This window comes from Pseudochaenichthys georgianus, chromosome 3 (genome assembly GCF_902827115.2).
Source record: "Pseudochaenichthys georgianus chromosome 3, fPseGeo1.2, whole genome shotgun sequence".
NCBI classification, from domain to species: domain Eukaryota; kingdom Metazoa; phylum Chordata; class Actinopteri; order Perciformes; family Channichthyidae; genus Pseudochaenichthys; species Pseudochaenichthys georgianus.
In genome coordinates, this window is record NC_047505.1 from 34335766 (window position 1) to 34354296 (window position 18531).

Sequence of the window (18531 nt, forward strand, 5' to 3'; positions counted from 1 at the left end):
ATGGGGGTGCTGCACCCCCCTCAGCACCCCCCCCTTCCCGCGTCCATTCGCGATGTCTCACTGTCACGCCGACCCCACGCAGCAAGCAGGAAATGAACCCAGCTCACACTGTCCGCTCCTCGCAGCAGCGAGCCGCACAATGTCCCGCCAACACGGCACCAGACCCCACGCAGCATTCTCATCTGTTTGTCCTTACTGGTGACATTTTCTGGTTGTTACCATTGTAACACATAATCGCTGATGTTCTGCTGTAACGGTGGTGGTCTCATCAGAACAGAGTGGGCGAGCTGACCAATCAGAGCACAGTGGGCTCACAGGCAGGGGGGGGGGGCAGGAGCTCCAACAAGCCATGTAGGACAGAGAGTGAATACACATACTATTAGATGCTGTATGAGAAACCAATGTGAGTTTGGAAAATTGCACGATATAAATCTAGTAGACCTCAACAATGGAATTATGATCAGTAGAAATGGCCATGACATGGGACCTCTAACACAGTGTGATGAATAAGAATTGTACATCAGCCCCACCTGCTGGCAGCATAACAACGGTTTTCTTTAGTACTACTGAGTAATTAAGAAATTAAAATAATTCTGGATAAATGTGTGACATCAAAATCCAGAGATGCTCATGTTATTTCTCATTATTCTACAATTGGATATATTAATTTAAATTGTGTTTTAATTTCACTGTCAAGATGGGTGGAAATTAGAAAATTAGAAAAGCATTAAATGAACATAACAAGTTAAAGGAAAATGTCCATTTTAATTTCCATTAAAAGATAAAATCACATGAAACTCATGTGCCTGACCAGCATGACATGGAGTGGGTGGGAGACATTGTCTAAGATGATCTGTACCCTGGACAACACCCTCCTCTCCGACAGGGCCTTCAGAAAGTCCAGCCCCCCACACCAGCACTGACCCTGTGGATCAGTTTGTTCAGTCTGTTGGATCCACTACCCACAGCTTGCTTCCCCTGCACACACCAGCACACAGGATAGCATGGCAACCAAAACGTTTGGGAGGGTTGGTTTACAAATAGATCAGAGCAATCATGTTTTTCAACTTGAACTACAGTCTTTGGCACACTGTCGCTCTGTAGGATGGTTGTGCAGCCACTTTTCACAGTTAAAGGTTTAACATGACAGGGTTACAACAAATGTATTCTGTTAAAACTGTTACTGTTGGAGCACCACCCAATGGCGATGGTGGAAGGTTCACCTCTGCTCCGCGCGTCCCTTGATGACTGATGAGCTGGTCAAATTATAAAAGAAGGAACTCAAAGCACCAGAATAAAGGTTAAACAATAATCTGTTTTAATGGTAAAAGCAACAATACGCAATACAGAGCACTCTGCAATAGTACAAAATACAGAGTACTACGGGCTCAATTCCTACCACCGTGTCATATACGTACCACGACAGTCAGTTAGAAAAAGATCGCCGAGCATGAGAATATCATAATATTTATACACACAAGTGGGGAGGAGTTGTGTTGGGTACTCCTCCCAAGCTATTTGTTATTGACGATTTCACTTCTGGGCGAGCCCTAGACCGTGAGCTGGTAGTTCTCCATTGGCCGGTTTCACTTCTGGGCGGGACCATAGGCAATGAGTCAGTTTGTTGACTCCACCCCATCTTCTTACAAGGAGATGTTAACAGATGACCAATGTATAGCTGGGATCACACACACATTTTATCATGCAGCCTATCACACAAATGTCACATGTTTTTCTCTCTGAAAGCTACACTTGTATATGTTTAAACGTCATCGTCTCATGACATGCATAGGATTAGTTAACTAACAAAGGTTAACTGTTCTTATATCCTAAGGCCTTCTCTGAACTTCCTCTAACCTCGAAGTCAGCTCACTTAACATGAATACATCTATTGATAATTCAGAAGGACCATTGTCTCTCTAACTGTGTGACTCAATAACACACATCATCTCATGGCCTCTTCTAATATCTGGAAAATGTAATTAAAGTATAGTTATATTTGAGAAGGTCCAAGAATTGACATAATATTTTCTCCTTTTATTAATTTAAGTTTCCAGATCATACAAAAAACTCTTACAGATAACCTATAGTTCCGCCCTTGAAAGCCCAAAATGAATTTCTGAAAAATACTTATCAACGGGTAATCATTTTACTCAAGGCAGAAATCACAGGTTGTACTGTACCTTACCTACTCACAAATAGCCAAAAAAACACCTTTTGATTATAACACAAAAGTGGAAGAAAAGACCATTTGCGCTAATCTACTTCTACTTAAAATGGGACATCATTTTAGGAATATTCAAGTTTAACACACATCTATCAGGTGACATCATTAAAAGGAATATACCAGAAATACGCTGTATTAAACTTTCTGCTATAACACGTTACTTTATTACCTGTACAAGAACATTAGAGCTTACAAACAGAAACAAAATCTGCTTCTTTTACATAAAACATGAAATGCTCAATTCTTTCTTTGTGACATAGTAATCCTACAAGTAATCCCCATTTTGATGTACCAGTAATCTGATGACATCTGTTTTAACTGTAATGGGATACAAAAGGCAAAGCGCTATGCTCTGCCTTCAGTGTGGGAGAACAATAATGCGCATGCCCAAAGTGGATGGCACATGCGGCTAATTGCCTGTTGCCACAGCACAGTGTCATCTTATTTCGTTAGTTGGCAGTCTGTGCTTTTCCTCAAGGAGACAGTTAATGTAGTCGCCATAAACTGTGAATTATCTTCGAAAACTCAAGTTTGTATTTCGAAGAAAACTTAAACCGCTGATAAAAAGTTATCAGATGTAAGGCGGAGTGACACTCCAGGAACAACATGGCTAACGCTATGCTAACCATAGCTTGTCATAGAAGAGGACTACAAACAGGAAGCAACAAGATAACGCCATGAAACTGTGTTTGCTCGACAGAGGTAACAATAATAACCCAAACTGATACAATGCACAAACAAACAGGGCTGACGTTCTCAGTCCAATTCGTATCACCTTTAACTACGAGGAAAATGCGAAATACCGCATCATGTGACATTAGCTAGTATTGCGTTTGCCAATCAAGTCGTTCCCCAATAATCTTGTTACACCTAACAACGCCACACAGAAGAGTGATATTTTTGTGCCACATCTGGCGACTGAGAAAAGGTAAACAATCTGATCTCAGCTGAGTTCAAACAACTACTCAAAATATCAAACTGCAGTGAAGCTAGTAAAAACTTCAGTACACTTTAACGTAAAAGTCTATAACAATGATTTCTCAGTTGGCTTTTCATCAGTCACCCATCATTATGTTGAGAAAGAGAAATACACATTACCAATCTCAGTTTAAAATAAACTCCTAGTGAATACCTTCATTAGGAATTCAGTGTTCAATCATTTGTTGTGAAAAGCTGAATAATTTTGAAGACTATGCTGTGACTGTGGGGGAGAGAGAGTGCTGCAAGTAGAGAGAAAGAAAGAGAGAAACAGTTTTTAAGGTTATTTTTCTAATGAAAAGTTCTAATCAATTGTCTTATAAATTATATAATTACCACAAGGGAAAGCAATGGCATGTTGGCAAAGAGTCTGCAAGTAGGAAGGTGGTCGACAAGAATAACTTAATTAATATGAAAATATAGAGATGGCACACTACTTCCTGTAATTAAATATAAATATGTGTGTATGCATTACGTTTAGGGATTATTAACTTAATGATCTTAGACTTCGTGCGGTTACTGTAAAGTACATAACTGAGAGTGAACAAGTACGAGAGAGGGAGAAATTTGAGTGAATGAAGCAGTACTGAAGAGTCTCTTGTTTACACTGGGAGCCATGGGAGGTGCCCAGTGTGATACCAAACACAGCACAGTGGGTGCTGAATCTGGAGGTAATTGAATCCTCATTTATTTAACCTTTCGCGAGCTGACATTACATCCTAACAGCAGTAGAGCATGTCAACTACTCTTTATTAATGTTATTATTATTATTATTATCATTATTTTGTTATCAAGACAAGTTTCATCACAGATGTCAGAGCAGACACGTTATAATTCAGAATCAATAGAGCCATATAGTGGGAACTTTAAACCAACATGTTTGAGACAAGCTGTGGATGAAATCCTATAGGGGCCTTTTGAATATCAATCTCAATGACAGCTGAGCAAATGTGATTTGGCTGAAAGTTGTGTCAAAAACTATGAAGTGGACCTTGAGTGCTTGTTGTTGTGTATGTAATATGTATTTGTGTTTATACTAAACACAATAACTAACTAAGTTATTATGTAAATTCCGATACAATCTTTGGAAAAAACATCAGTATCTTCATGAACATTTTAATTCATGATCACTGAAGTAGAATCTAAAACCACCAACAAATCAAAGCCCACTGCAGCTAAACTGAAGCAACAGTGATGAGGCTGATGAGTGACATCTAATGTCAGCCATCAGCTGCTTGATTGATCTAGATTACATCTTATCCAGTTCCAACCCAGCTGGGCTAGTGGAGGAGCAGCTTCCTGCAGCCAGATCTCCAGCCTGTCCCGTGGCCACCCTGCAAGCAGTGGAGGCCACTGTAACTCCAAAGAGAGGGGTTCGTCCCAGGTGGCCGAACCACCTCAGCTGGCTCTCTTTAAAGTGGAGGAGCAGTTGCTCGACACAGAGGTCATTTTGGTTCACTGAGCTCCATGCTCTGTCATGAATTGTTAACATTTATGTGTCCATTTGCTGCTTCGCTTTGGTGTGGAGCTTTGCCATCGAACTGAATGTGCTTGTACTATATTTTATGTATACGTTCACTACAAATACAGATATGAGTAAGACGCATAGAAACCCAGTTATGTAATGTTTCTAATAACATTTTAAAAGTACTTTAAAAGCTCAGGTGCTGGAAAGTCATTGTTCTTTCCTCCTGTTTTTGTTCTCTCCAGCTGCAGTGTGTATTTCAGCATCTTTAGCTGTGTTTCAACATATATTACTTTCAGTTTTTTCTCTGTGTTGCTCCAAATTGTCAAGGAAACACCCGTGAGATTGAGAACACTTATCTGTAAAGCATTACAACGCTTTTGAAAGTGATGTTACCACAACACTTTGTCTGCTGTCAGACTGAAAGGCTCAGAGCGAGAACAAATTGAACCCTATAATCAAGCCAACACCATATTCTGCCATGTCTAATAACTCACCATTTAAAAATAGATACCTGATTTAACGGGCAAATATAATTTAATTTGAGGCTTGTTGGTAAAGAGGAGCTGACACTTTAATAAGTGGAGGAATTCAAACGGCTAAATGCAAGGATAAAAACCTTGCATAAATGTAAGCTGGATGAGCATGTTGGAGACATACAAGGACAGATTCAATATAAGGTTGTACCAGGCAGCCTTGCGGTTAATTATCTTTGTGAACAACAACAACAAAATCAATTTCTATACAGCCCTCCAAGTATATTTATTCAATGCCATGTGCCTCAGGCAGTTCATTTGAAACTTTTATTCAAGTAACCTTCTGATATCCTTTTTTTCCCTTTTCTTTTTTTTAAACTAAAGAACTAAACCGAAGTTGGCACTGATTTTTCCCTCAAGCTTTGTTGGGCATTGAATCCCTTAATACTGAAAGTAATCAATACGTTTAAAGTAGGTAGAAATAAAAGTATGGAAAAAAGAGAGATGGGCAGCCATGCGACAAACCAGAGAGCCTCCAAGTGAACACTGTTTTAACCCAACTCAATAATGCCCTGTGATAATTGGTATGCTTGCATTGGTGAAACTTGAAAAAGCCCCCTGAGCTTTTAGAAAGGTTTAGTGACAATTTTTTTGTTATTAGTGATGACTTGTAGGAATACTAATGTTACTAAATAATAACAGACACACTTTGTTGAAAAGGTGCATAATGCAGCTGAAAGAGACGTAGAAAGGAAGCTTATAAAATGTGTAGAAAGAAGGTGGATCAGGATGATTAAATTTGCTTAGCTAATCCACTTCCTCTGATGTTGGCACGGAAAGAAACGTATAAATGTTTTACATGCTCAGGCAAAGATGGAAAGTGCAATGAAGGGATAAGGAAAGAATCAGCAGTGGGATAAATGTTTCACGTAGAAAGAGGCTTAGAGAAAAGATCTCCTGTAGTGTTGAGAAAAAGGATGTAGCAGAGTTATGAGCTCAATGTTTGCAGATAGTGTTTTGCCAGCGTGCTTTTGCATTTTGAATGACTTGGCAGACAAGGCGGCTGAAACTGAATGAACAACATTGTTGAGAGGCGGTAATTGAAAGACTTAGAGATGAGGAATAGAAGGCTGTGGAAGAAGTTTTCATCTGTCAAGACGCGAACAGAGTTGCTGAAGGATTTACAAGATAGAAGAGAGAAAACGGAAGCTAGTAATTGCATGGCTTCTGGCCCCATGATATTATCTCTTCCTGACATGTGCGCATCTCCTATTGATACATGCAGGGAACATGAGCATGAAGCAGTTTCAGTGCCTCCATGTCACTTCCCTCCCACTCCCGTTACATTTATCTTTGTGTCTTACTGATGACAGATGCCAAATGACAAGAATGAATGGAGAGGGGAAGGAAGCCACATTACAATGCATGGTTATGATTATACAGTACGTTCTCCACTGAAACGGGGCGTTTTCTCACACTCCGTATTTATACTCCAACATCGACTTTGAATCTCAGGAGACCCAACAGGGCAAGTGTTATAGTAAATGCACTAATACCCTCCTCTCTGTGTCTCTCTCCCTCAGGCTCGGTGTCTCTCAGTGTGTTCCTGGTGTCTGTTGCATCTGTAGTATGTGCCGTTTGGCTGGTGGCTCTATGTGGCGTCTGCACCTGGTGTCAAAGGAAACTGGTAAGTTACACTGCTCATTATTCACTTCTAAATATTGACATTTATTTGAAATGTTTTTAGAAAGTTATTCAAATGAGCCAAGGCCCTGGGAATTTTGCATGACCAAGCTGTGGAGGAAACTTCTGTGTAGCAATGCAGTGGGAGTCACCGACTCATGAAGGAGACACAGGACGAGCAGGAGTTCTGATGTCAAACACTGGCAGTTTATTACAAGCATCGGCCGGAGAATTCATATCACAAGTCACAGCAGCAGAAAGTTCTGACTGCTCAGGTGGGTTGCCATGTCAATTCTGAATCCCTTCTCCCTTGGCAGACCTCTTAATTAGCTTCACTCAGAGTCAACCCATATTTGGGGGGGAAGGTGTACGTGACCACCTGGAGGCACTGAATTACTTATTTGACTTTATGGCTCTTGTGACCGAGAGTTGACCGGTCACAAAACTCATAATGTCAGCAATAGCTGACAGTTCCCATTCCCTAAGACAGATAACAGAATTTGGCTTCGTCGTAAAACGTCAACAGGCCGAAAGGTCAAATATCTTAGGAGTAAGGAGAATTATTCTTTGACACTTAGGAGTAAAGACAACACTTAATCCCTAACACAAGCTTGTATCTGTTTTGACTGTGATGGACAGGAACAGAAGTATTTCATACAACACAGCTGCAATGAAGAGCAGAGTGAATTTTAATGAATCATTTTTAGCCTAGCTTTTTTCATGTTAACACAAAATTCTTATTCTTTTGTTTTATTGAATCGTTTTTACAAAATAATAACAATATTTTTTGATTGACTCTAACTAGTTATAAACAAGCTCAACCCATTATGCAGATGTTTTTTAATTAATAGATTTTTGAGCTCACTTAGGCTTTACAAAATGGGGTTCTGCATGTATCCAGATGGTCTGTATGTTATATTTAAAACTTTTCCCAAATATTTTTTATTTATCCTTTATTTATCCAGGAATGTCCCATTGAGATACAAGATCTCTTCTTCCAGGGAGTCCTGACCAACACGGCACACAACAAGTTTCAACATAAAACAAAGGCATTAAACAAAAAAAACATACAATTCAAATATAAATACAGAAGGCCATTTGTGCAGTGGCAAGAAGCATAATCACATCAGCAATAGCATCAGGTAAAACAGTTACATGTTTCATGAAGGGCTAATCGTAGCATACCTTTAAAAGCATTTACAGTAGGAAGTGCCTCTAGACAAAGTTTTACTTGCAGCGTATTCCATAAAAAGGGAGCATAGTGGGAGAATGCAGCTTTACCAAGCTCTGACTGCATCAAAGGAACATTTAAAAGCATCCCATTTGCTGCTCGTCTAGTATTAAAAAAGCAAGTATAAAATGACAGAAGTCTGGAGATATATAAGGGCAGCTTACCTAGCAATGACTTAAGGATAAAAATCAACATGTGTGATTGTCTTCTTTGGTACAGAGAGGACCATCCTAAGGACTGATACAAAGTGCAGTGGTGGGTGCGAGAGCCTGCACCCGTTACAAAACGTATAGCAGTATGGTACGCAGAGTCCAGCTTTTTAAGCAGGGAGGAAGAAGCATGCATATAGATCACATCGCCATAGTCTAATACAGACAGAAAGGAACTCTGCACAATTCTCTTCCTGGCTTCAGACGGGAAACATTTCCTTAAACGAAAGAAAAAGCCCAGTTTAGGTCTAAGTTTTCTCAGTAGGTTCCCAATATGAACATCAAAGGCCATCTTTTCATCAATCCATATGCCCAGATATTTGTAGGATGCTACTTTGTCAAGGCATGTCCCTTCCAGTGTAAGAATCGGAGGGACAGCTGTATTAGCTCGAGAGCGAGAGAAGGTCATGTACTTGGTCTTTTTTGCATTAAGGACCAGTCTTAGCCTTAGCAAGGAGTGTTGCAGTGTATTAAAAGCATCCTGTAGAAGCTCTATAGCCTGAGTTAAAGAGGAAGCCACTGTATAAACAACTGTATCATCGGCGTATAAATGAAACCGTGCTGGGTTTATCCCATTTCCTAGTTCATTTATAAAGATGGAGAATAAGACAGGGGCCAAAATAGAGCCTTGTGGAACACCTTTGTTTATAGTAAGAGCAGCTGAGGTATAATCTTCTACTGAGACACACTGAGTTCTTTCAGATAGATAGTTTTTAAACCAGCTCAAAGCCATTTTGCCAAGACATATGCAGCCAAGCCTCTGCAGTAGCAATGCATGATCCACAGAATCAAAAGCTTTAGACAGATCAACAAACAATGCTGCACAGTGTTTTTTCTTGTCTAGTGCTTCAATGATGTCATTTGAGACTAGCATAGCCGCTGAAGTAGTACTATGGCCTGATCTGAAGCCGGACTGAGACTCGCTAAGAATATTATGGTCAGTTAGAAACTTTTTCAGTTGTTCGTTTACAAGAGATTCAAAGACTTTGGCCATTACAGACAGTCTGGAAATAGGGCGATAATTATTTAGGTCAGAGGGGTCTCCGCCCTTTAACAAGGGGAGAACCATGGCCGACTTCCATGAGCTAGGTAATTCACCAGCATAAAGACTGAGATTCAGAATAGAGGTTATGGGTTCTGCAATCAGACCTGCTGCAACTTTGAAGAAGAACGGCTCTATCTTGTCTGGGCCTGAAGATTTCTTTACATCTAGGCTCATTAAAGCTTTGTGAACCTGAGAGGTCAAGATGGGGGCAAAGGTGAACAGTTGATCAGGGTCAAGTGGCGGAGGACCTGGCTCTCCTTCTGCAGCGATCATCCCTGAGTTGCTAGAATCAAAGATTGAGCCAGCAGAAATAAAATGATTATTAAAGCTGTCTATTAAAACTTTGCAGGGTTATTCAAATTGTCATGTATTGCATTAAGATAGTAGGCACATTTAGAGTTTTTAATCAGCTTAGTGCATTTGTTTCTTAATGTCCTATACAGATTCCAATCTAATGGAATATTCGATTTCTTTGCTTTAGCCCAGGCAGTGTCTCTCTGTCGAATGAGAGAGGATATAGAATCATTAAACCAGGGGTTGTCTTTACCGCTTATCCTAGATGTCCTAAAAGGAGCATGCTTGTCACATATAGCCAAGAAGGTGGATTTAAAATAATTCCATGCTAACTCAACATCGGTCATAAGTGAAACAATGTGTAAATCACTATTAAAAACATCATGTAGAAACGCCTGCTCATCGAAATGTTTGAATCGCCTCTTGTGAATGAAACGTGGCTTTCCTTTAGGGATCTTACAGGTTCTCACACAAGCAATTGCGCAGTGGTCGCTTATATCATTACAAAACGTGCCTACTGCGGAGAAACGCTGAGGTGCGTTTGTAAGAATAACATCAATCAAAGTGGACTTCTCTAAATCTTTTTGGTTTAACCGAGTTGGCGAGTTAACTAGTTGCACCAAACAGAGAGAGTCACAAGTGTCCTTGAAAGAGTTTTGTAAATCCGTTTGCCAGTCCCAGTTTAGGTCTCCGAGTAAAACCATCTCGGATTTAGTCCAGTTATGGAGAAGATTGGAGAGTATATTCGTGGCTTCGCTTGAGGCAGCGGGCGGGCGGTAGCATCCGATCACTATAATGTCTGAACCACTTGGGAGCAATAGTTTAATTACAGAGAGTTCAAAGCATTTTGGTTTTGTTAGGGATTCGATGCAGGTGCAGTCTAAATGGTTTTTAACATAAATCGCAACCCCGCCCCCTTTTCCCACACGGTCTGTTCTAAAGACATTGTAATCTTTTATATTTATCATATAATTTGTAATCGACTTTTTGAGCCACGTCTCAGAAAGGACAATGATATCAGAGTCAGTCGAATCGGCCCATATTCTGATGGAGTCCATTTTATTAATCATGCTGCGAACATTAAGGTGAAAAAGACGTAATCCGTCTTTCGTTCTAAACTCCTCTGGTGTTTGCAGCTGAGACAGTTCTGGGCCTGGATTCGGTTTCACGTTACCCGACATCAGGAGTAGGAGAATTAGAAGCCAGGTCCTCCTCGCTGGGCTGGTCGGCTTGCCGTCGCAAGTGCGCGCTGCATAGGGGGAAAGTCTCCCATTTCCCTGGGCCCATAGACAGCGTAGTCCTCGCGGCAGAACCCCGGGTAGATGAGACGTCCATGAGAGAAGGTCCTCCGCGAGCAGCGGGGTTGTCATCATGGCAACAACTCTTCCTAAATCCGGGGAAGCCATGGTGCCTGGGGTAGGCCACACATCAAGCGCAGGTGTGTCTTGTGGGTGTTCAGCGTCGGGAGCGACACCGGTCCCGGAGATCCCCAGCACCAGGTAGCCGACCAGGTAGAATAGCAGGGGAGGTAGCCACATCATATATAAAATAAACTCCTTAATGTTTCTTGATTTATCGTCCAGTTAAACTTGTCCTCTCTGACTCTAAAGTCTCAGAAAGTTGACGTGAACTTTATAAACGTCTTCCTTTTGACCGAAGAACAACCGTCTGGTTTCTCTTATAATAATATAAATGTGTTGAAAACACGTGATTTCAATCCGGATCTGTTAGATCAAACAGTTATGAAAAATTCAATTTCAGCTTCGGTACTTTGAAGGTTTCGATGCTCAGTGTAACACATAAACATTGCAGTTGTGTATACAAAACGTATTACGGTTCGATACCCAGCCTAATGAGATTAGAAATAATGGCTCTCATGAAAGCCTTCTTCCTCCACCTTACAATTTATAGTGGAACATATTTCTGAAAACTATTTCATTGAATATGAACCGCAGTTGTGTGGGCAGTCAGGTTTTCTTTTGATGACACTGTGACCTTGAATTGAATATCTACAGTGTGCCATGTGTTATTGTTAAAAAGTGTTTTGCTTTCTTTGTTCTGTGACAAAGAAGCGCAGGAAATGCTTCATGTTTGGCCATGACAGCAAACATGTTCAGAGACCTTAGTGCTCTCTGTAAACATGGCTTTGTGCGCTCTGAGCTTTGTGCATCATGGCTGCTTGCCTCCAGCCTCAAGCACCATGATAATGATTCATATGCTAATGAGCATCACTCTGAGCTATTGGCTGCTGCTGGAGCAGCTGTAATTTCTCCTATACATTTTGATCTGTTGACATTTCCCACACTTGGTCCTGCTCTGTTCCCGCTCGCCTCCCTTTGGTCCCGTTCTCTCATCTCTGTCTGTCTCTGGGTTTGAAGAGTCGCCGCAGCACAGCAGAGGCTCAACATACATAGGCTGAGAATTAACGGGGCTTTTCAAAAGAAACCGGAAAAGCTTAAATGACCTAATATTCAAGTCTAACTAACATTCATGCTGCTAGACCTAAAGAGTATGTTAAGTGCTACTTATAATCTAAATAGCTTTCATTGCTTTGAAGTAACAGATCCTCCTGAACCTCTATCAAGCCCATTTCTTATCTTTGTTTGCCTTCATGTTATCTATGTCTCCATCTTTGTTTTTGTGTCACCCTCCTCCTTGTATACCGAATAGTCTGGTTTGGATTGGTCCTTTTGTCACTTTATCTCTATGTCCTTGTCCGAATGTCACATGTTTTCGTTTTCTACGGTCGTCCCTATCCTCTCTCCGCTGCCACTTTAGTCTTTCCTTTGTGCCCTTATCTTTTTTTTCCTCTTGCATATTTATTATTATGTTTTTTGTTTGTTTTGTGTCTTGCACCCCTAAAGCTTGAATAAAATATACACCAACAGGTAACAAAAAGAAGCCCAATGCTAGAAGTGAGAATATCAAAAGGTCGGTAATGAGGAATTAATGATAATTTTTGCCCTGCACGATTATTTTCTTGATTCGTTTAGCCTGTAAAATAGTAAAGAAATGTTCATGACGATTTCCCAACCTTAGCCTGAGCTGGCAGTTTTCATATTGCTTGATTTGTTCTGATTTGCATCTTATTCTGTCCCAACAGTGGGATCAAATGTATTATCACACTACGGGGGCCCTCGGAGAATGTGAGAGTGTGACTCTGACTCCTCTGTTCCCCAACAACAGCAGTAACACGTATTAAAGGTAGGGTAGGTAAGAATGGAGAAACCAGCTGGAGTGCGTTAGAATTTGAAAGTACGCAGCCGAAAAAAATCTGCCCCTTCCTTCAGACTTCCTTACAGAGCCCCTCCTCCAACACTACACGAACGCGCACATGACCAATGAGGGCATGAGATAAGTTTGTGCACGAGATGGAAGGCTGACAGGCAGGTAGGCCATCCAGTTATTTTAGCCGGGCCGGTTCAGATGATTGGTCGTGCTTTTTACAGCGCCATGGCTTCCACAGATGACATTTTTTTTATGTATTTATTGTCAAAGCATTTAATATATTCATTGCTATCGGGATGTTAAGAGCATTCCATGGAATATGACAAAAAGTGTTTCTGAAGTGAATTACCTACCATACCTTTAAGACTATGTTTTATCTTTGTGAGTAATAAACTTTTATATCAGATATCTGTGTCGGTGCGTGGAAGCTCCTGAATGTGAATCAATGAACATCAACATGGTTAACATCATTTCTTGGAGATAGACTTCAGTCATGTTTTGTGTGTGTTAGTTAAAGTATTCCTCTGATGAATCACATCAATATGAATAGTATGTTTCCGGTCAAAAAAAGAAAAAGATTCATATGAAAGCGCTCGCTCAAGCAGAGATGAAGCTGTCTGGAACTGGTCTCATGCCATTGGTTGTTTCATGGGTGTGGAATTGGGAGGAGAGTGGGAAGAGGACGGAAGGGAGAGCAGAGCCAGAAAGGCAAACAGACAGGAGGGCAGGAGGAGAAGGGGATGCTGGTCGCTGTTGAAAATCCAGGTGTGAGATAAATATGATGACAACAGAACCACACCGCTCTGACCCTGTTACAACTCCAGTACATGTCATATGGCATCTTTAAGTTCCTATGGCATCCTCTTATTCTGCGCTGTTCAAATCTGCTCTAACCTATAACCTCTTAATGTTCTCTCACTTGCCCTTCTGCTCCGTCGTCTTACTCCTGCTTATTCCCTGTATCTTCCTTTCTGTTTCTCATATCCACCCACACTCGCTCCTCATTGTAACTTCTCCACACTCTCCTCTCCAGCCTCCCTCAAGATATTATGATTCTGTTTAATGATAGATGAGCTGCACTCGATAGCATATTCTTCACTGCTAGAAATCTACCTTCTCCCGAGTCCCTGAATCTAATATTGTTGTTGTCCTGTATGTGTTTGTTTACAGTGTAGTGGTGGAGTATAGGTACAGATTAAGTCAGGCCTAAAGCTTCTCTCTCTTTTTGAAAATGTTTGTGCCAAGCTGGACACACGAGATGTGACATGATAAATAATAGAGTGTATCGTGGATGCATTATAGAGAGATACAGTAGAATAATAAAGAGGCTGCTGTGTGTTGGACACTGAAAGCTGCATTCAGATAAACATTCAGCGTGCTGCTGTGTCTGAAAGCCTCCAGGATGCTTACAATCCTATTTAGTATTGAATTCATCATCGTGTTTAAAATTGAGCAAAACATTTCCAAACTACAAAATACAAAGAAATCCTCCATCAAATTCTCATAAGAAAGTCAGTCACGTAACGAATAAACATCAGCATCAGAAATACACATTTGTTTTCCATTTTCAGGAATGCAAGTCTTTTTTAAATTAGAAGGGCAGGAGCTGAAAATGAAGTCGGGAACAAGCACAAAGGGGCTCGTCCGAAAAAAACTCACCAATTGTAGTTAAATGAAACGCCTAAATCAAACTTCTGTCTGTATGTGTTCCTGTTGGTGAAATTAATGATAACCCTTTTTAGTTTTAGTTTAAACCTTAACAAACCTTAACAACAGAGGTGGTTGATCAGAATTAAACGAAAATGGAAAATGTGAACAAAGCCTATTTTGAAGCAAAGAAGCAAATATCGCTTGTCGGATATACGCCATGTAAATTAGCACGATTGTCTCTATTGGGAAAAAATCTTTGTCATGGGGCACAACTCTGACTATTGACCTGTTTTATCTGTTAAGGTGTTCAAAAACTATAAACTACACCTGATTCCACCCAGAGCATTTTAAACAGATTATGTCTTATGTCTTTATTATGTCTTTTTGGTTTGGTCAAGGCACCTGTAAAGATCTCATTTATATAACATGGTTTACACTCTTAATTCTATAAGGTGTCATAATGAAGTGACCGTGATTGGTTTTATTCTTTTTCATTAGCAAATCTGAACACAGCGTCAGGTCTGTGAATATTTTCCACTAACATAAATAATGTAAGGAGCAGAAATCCAGTTTAGCAAATGATGATGTCAGTGTCCTTGTTTTGAGACTTACTGTTGTCTCCCACATGGCTGCATAGGTTAGAGCCATCACACAACACCCCGTGTCACCTCAGTTTGAACCCAGTGGCCGCTCAGCTGGGGCTTTAAACAAGCATATTCTCCCTGTAATGGTCTCTCCAGCTTCCTGCAGTCCCAAGACATGGTGAACTGAGGACTAAAAATAGCCCGTACGTGTGAATATTAAGCAGTTACAGCATGTGACATGAAACAGATATACTGTAGAAGATGTCACTGCGCACCACAGAGCATTAGTGTTGCAGCCTTAGTGTTCCAGGGGCTAAACCCCCGACATCACAAGAAAAGGTAAACGCTGTTTTGTGAAAAAAAAAAAAGAAGGGGATAAAGCACTATAAAATGGCCACCTGTGTCGTGTACACACCAGCAGATACTGGTAGCAGACAGCAGCACAGGAACCTTGTATAAGATCATTAATAAAAAAACAGTCTTTCTTTCTTTCTTCTTCTTCTTCTTCTTCTTCTTCTTCTTCTTCTTCTTCTTCTTCTTCTTCTTCTTCTTCTTCTTCTTCTTCTTCTTCTTCTTCTTCTTCTTCTTCTTCTTCTTCTTCTTCTTCTTCTTCATGTCATCATAATGCCTTCTACTGTCCTTCTTTTGAGCTGTTTGCAAGATCTTATTTGTAGCTGCTTCTGTAGAGTGTGTTGACATCCATTTTCAGGAAGAGTAAAGGGGTTAGATTGATGAACAGAAATACAACAACAATTGTTTCTCTTCTGCAAGACTTTAAAATAGTGTAAAACTCATTAAAACGTTCCTATACTGTAGTTTGTCTTCCAGGCGCATACTCGGAACAGTCCTTGACTATTTTGCAATTTTCTTAATAACTAATATGGAGGAGTCATTAAAAGTACTGCATATTTTGTCAAAATATGGCATATGGGATTAGATTAAAACTCTGTCAAGTTGATGATAATTATCTGCAGCAACAGATGGTAATGTTGCTGAGCTCTCTAAACATTATCAAGTCCAAAGTGAGGTTTCCTAGAATATGATTAAAACTTAAATTAACACTTTGAGAAAATGAACTGTCTTTTCAATAGAGTGGTGCAGGAACAAGTCCTAAAACCCGGAAGTGAGTTAGCATTTTACCACTACCGGTTCCCTCGTCTCAGAGCCAATGGGATTTCTCCATAGATTTGGGAAAATAGCTGTAAATAAGGTCTGTGGTTGACACAAGTGTAAGAGACGGATCACGTTTTGTTCTACGACATTAAATACATCAGCAGTGACCCCACTGGTGATTTCTGAAGAGTTTACGTGTCTGAAAAATGATGGTTGTTACCGAGTGGCTGAATAGGACTACAGAAGTTGTCGAGGCCGTTGTACGTCATTACGCCGAACACGTAAACACTCCCTCTAAGTTTGTTTTCCCTTGTTCTGCTTGAAAGCAAGTACCTGCGCTCTTGCAAACTGTTAAAACAAACACTTCAACTTGTACAATTTGAATGTGTATTTTTGAATATTGATCGTTGGCGTGACGTTGAAGTCGTGCGACCCTGCTGTAGTTCGTTTATAGCATAACGTTAACATTTTGCTTCTGGCGATTAGATTTATGATAAAAAGATTAGGGTAGACATGTGGATGTTATCCGGCTGAACAAGACTTGCATTTATCAAACAGGTTCGTTTTCCACAGATCTTATTTTTTACAATATTCCAAAATCATATGGAGAAATCACATTGCTTTTTTGTCGAGGGAACCCATGCGCAGCTTATTTCCGCGTCGGCCTACAAAAATACATCATCCCTGCACCACTCTATTTAGTAGCTTTAACGGCATGTGTGCTCTTTATGTCCTTGTTGCCTGGCTGAGGTTACAATGGAACATATTATGTAAGAGTAGAGGGTCTCTGTGACTCAGCTGAAGAGAGCTCGGTGTTATCACCCTCAAGAGTAGAATAAATGTAGAGTTCAATAAAACGTAAAGCTCAATAACTGTAACTAGTGTATATTGCTCTGCTGAAAGCACTATCCGTTATGTGGTAACACTGTGCACAGAGTGAGTCAAATAGGCTGTATACCAGACTGCAAAAGCAATGAATACAATTTACATGCTTCCTATTTCCTCTTTCAAATGACCCTGTTCCTCAGGTTCAGAGTTTGGTATTGTCTGCTTTGGGGAGAATACTATCTGTAAAGTTATCTATATCTTGTTCGGTGTGTTTTAGTTTTACTATCGTGGCCACGGCATTGTGATATGTAGTTCAGTGTAAGATTTGACCCGTTGATAACAACAGCGCAGTACTACCCTATAGATGGATGTATCGTACACGAAGGCTGGGTCATTCCTGCAATTCTACACCCTGCAGTAATTATGTTGAACTCGTGTTTTTCACTGTGATGGAGAGCAACAATTGTTGTAAGCAGAAAATGTGCAGTTGAGAGATTGCTTTGGTGTATGTGTTATACTGAAAAGAAGAAGACTGCCTCTTCTACTTGTTTAATGAGGTCTACACAATCTCCTGCGGCATAGGAGACTTATAGGAGAAAACACAAGCAGCCCAAGCTCACCAAACACTGTTCTTTTGGCCTTAAAGGTGCATCACTGTAGCTGCTTTAGTACTGAACTGTAGTTACATTTTTTAGGAGTACAACAGCTGCAGGGATGTAGCTACAGCATCTCTAGGAACTGTAGCTATGCTTTAACCCCCAACGCATAAATATTAATATAACTCCAGCCTTAACAGTGGTAATACCCGATTTAATGGCAGCTTTTTTCCAACCATTGCAACAGAGAGGGCTCTACATTTCATTGAATTTAACACATATTTAATTTTGTATGTCTTTGAGATTTACATTTTCATTACATTTATACAAATCCTGCTTGGATACAGTTTGTATCACATAGTATTACTGTGTCTGATGTACGGCCTAGATGGTGCATTGTGTAAAAAGCATGTACATTTTCATTGTTCATGTGTGAAGACCTCTTTGTTTTTGCATCTCATTGAAGTTAAGTGGTCCCTCGTCATGATTTGATCCTCAGAAGCAGGCCCTCGTTTATCATATTTTTACAACATGTCTTGGACCTGATGCTGTTCCAAAGCCTCTGCGCACTTCACTTACAAAAATGCTTTTGTAAACGATCAAACCGTGGCTCTGTCTCTGTCTGCCTCTTGTTTTTCCGCAGGGGAAGAGGAATAAGCCTGGGGTGGAGGCCGCCAGTTCTCCAGATTCTGTGAGAGGTCGAGGGGAAAATAAAGCCATCAAGTAGGTGTCAGATGGTTTGGATGGAAGCATATGGAAATCATCTACAATGTGGTGATAGTATCGCATTTTAACAGCCGGTTTTGATTGAAAAGCTAATCTTGTATCCACCCCCTTACACGGTCTGAAATGTCCGCCGTGAAATGATGCCCTCAAGACATTGTTAAAAATGTCTCATTTATCAAAGCAGTTGAATACATTCTC

The 18531-nt window shown here is 40.4% G+C and overlaps 1 protein-coding gene across 2 annotated transcripts in view; it reads left to right on the forward strand.

Moving 5' to 3' along the window:
- Nucleotides 1-18531, forward strand: part of syt7b (synaptotagmin VIIb) — a 155889-nt gene that overhangs the window by 74683 nt on the left and 62675 nt on the right. For both annotated transcript variants that reach the window (XM_034110736.2, XM_034110742.2), the window contains exons 2-3: nucleotides 6730-6833; nucleotides 18251-18330. In XM_034110736.2, the coding sequence (XP_033966627.1) occupies nucleotides 6730-6833; nucleotides 18251-18330 (184 nt within the window). The remainder of the gene's footprint in view (nucleotides 1-6729; nucleotides 6834-18250; nucleotides 18331-18531) is intronic.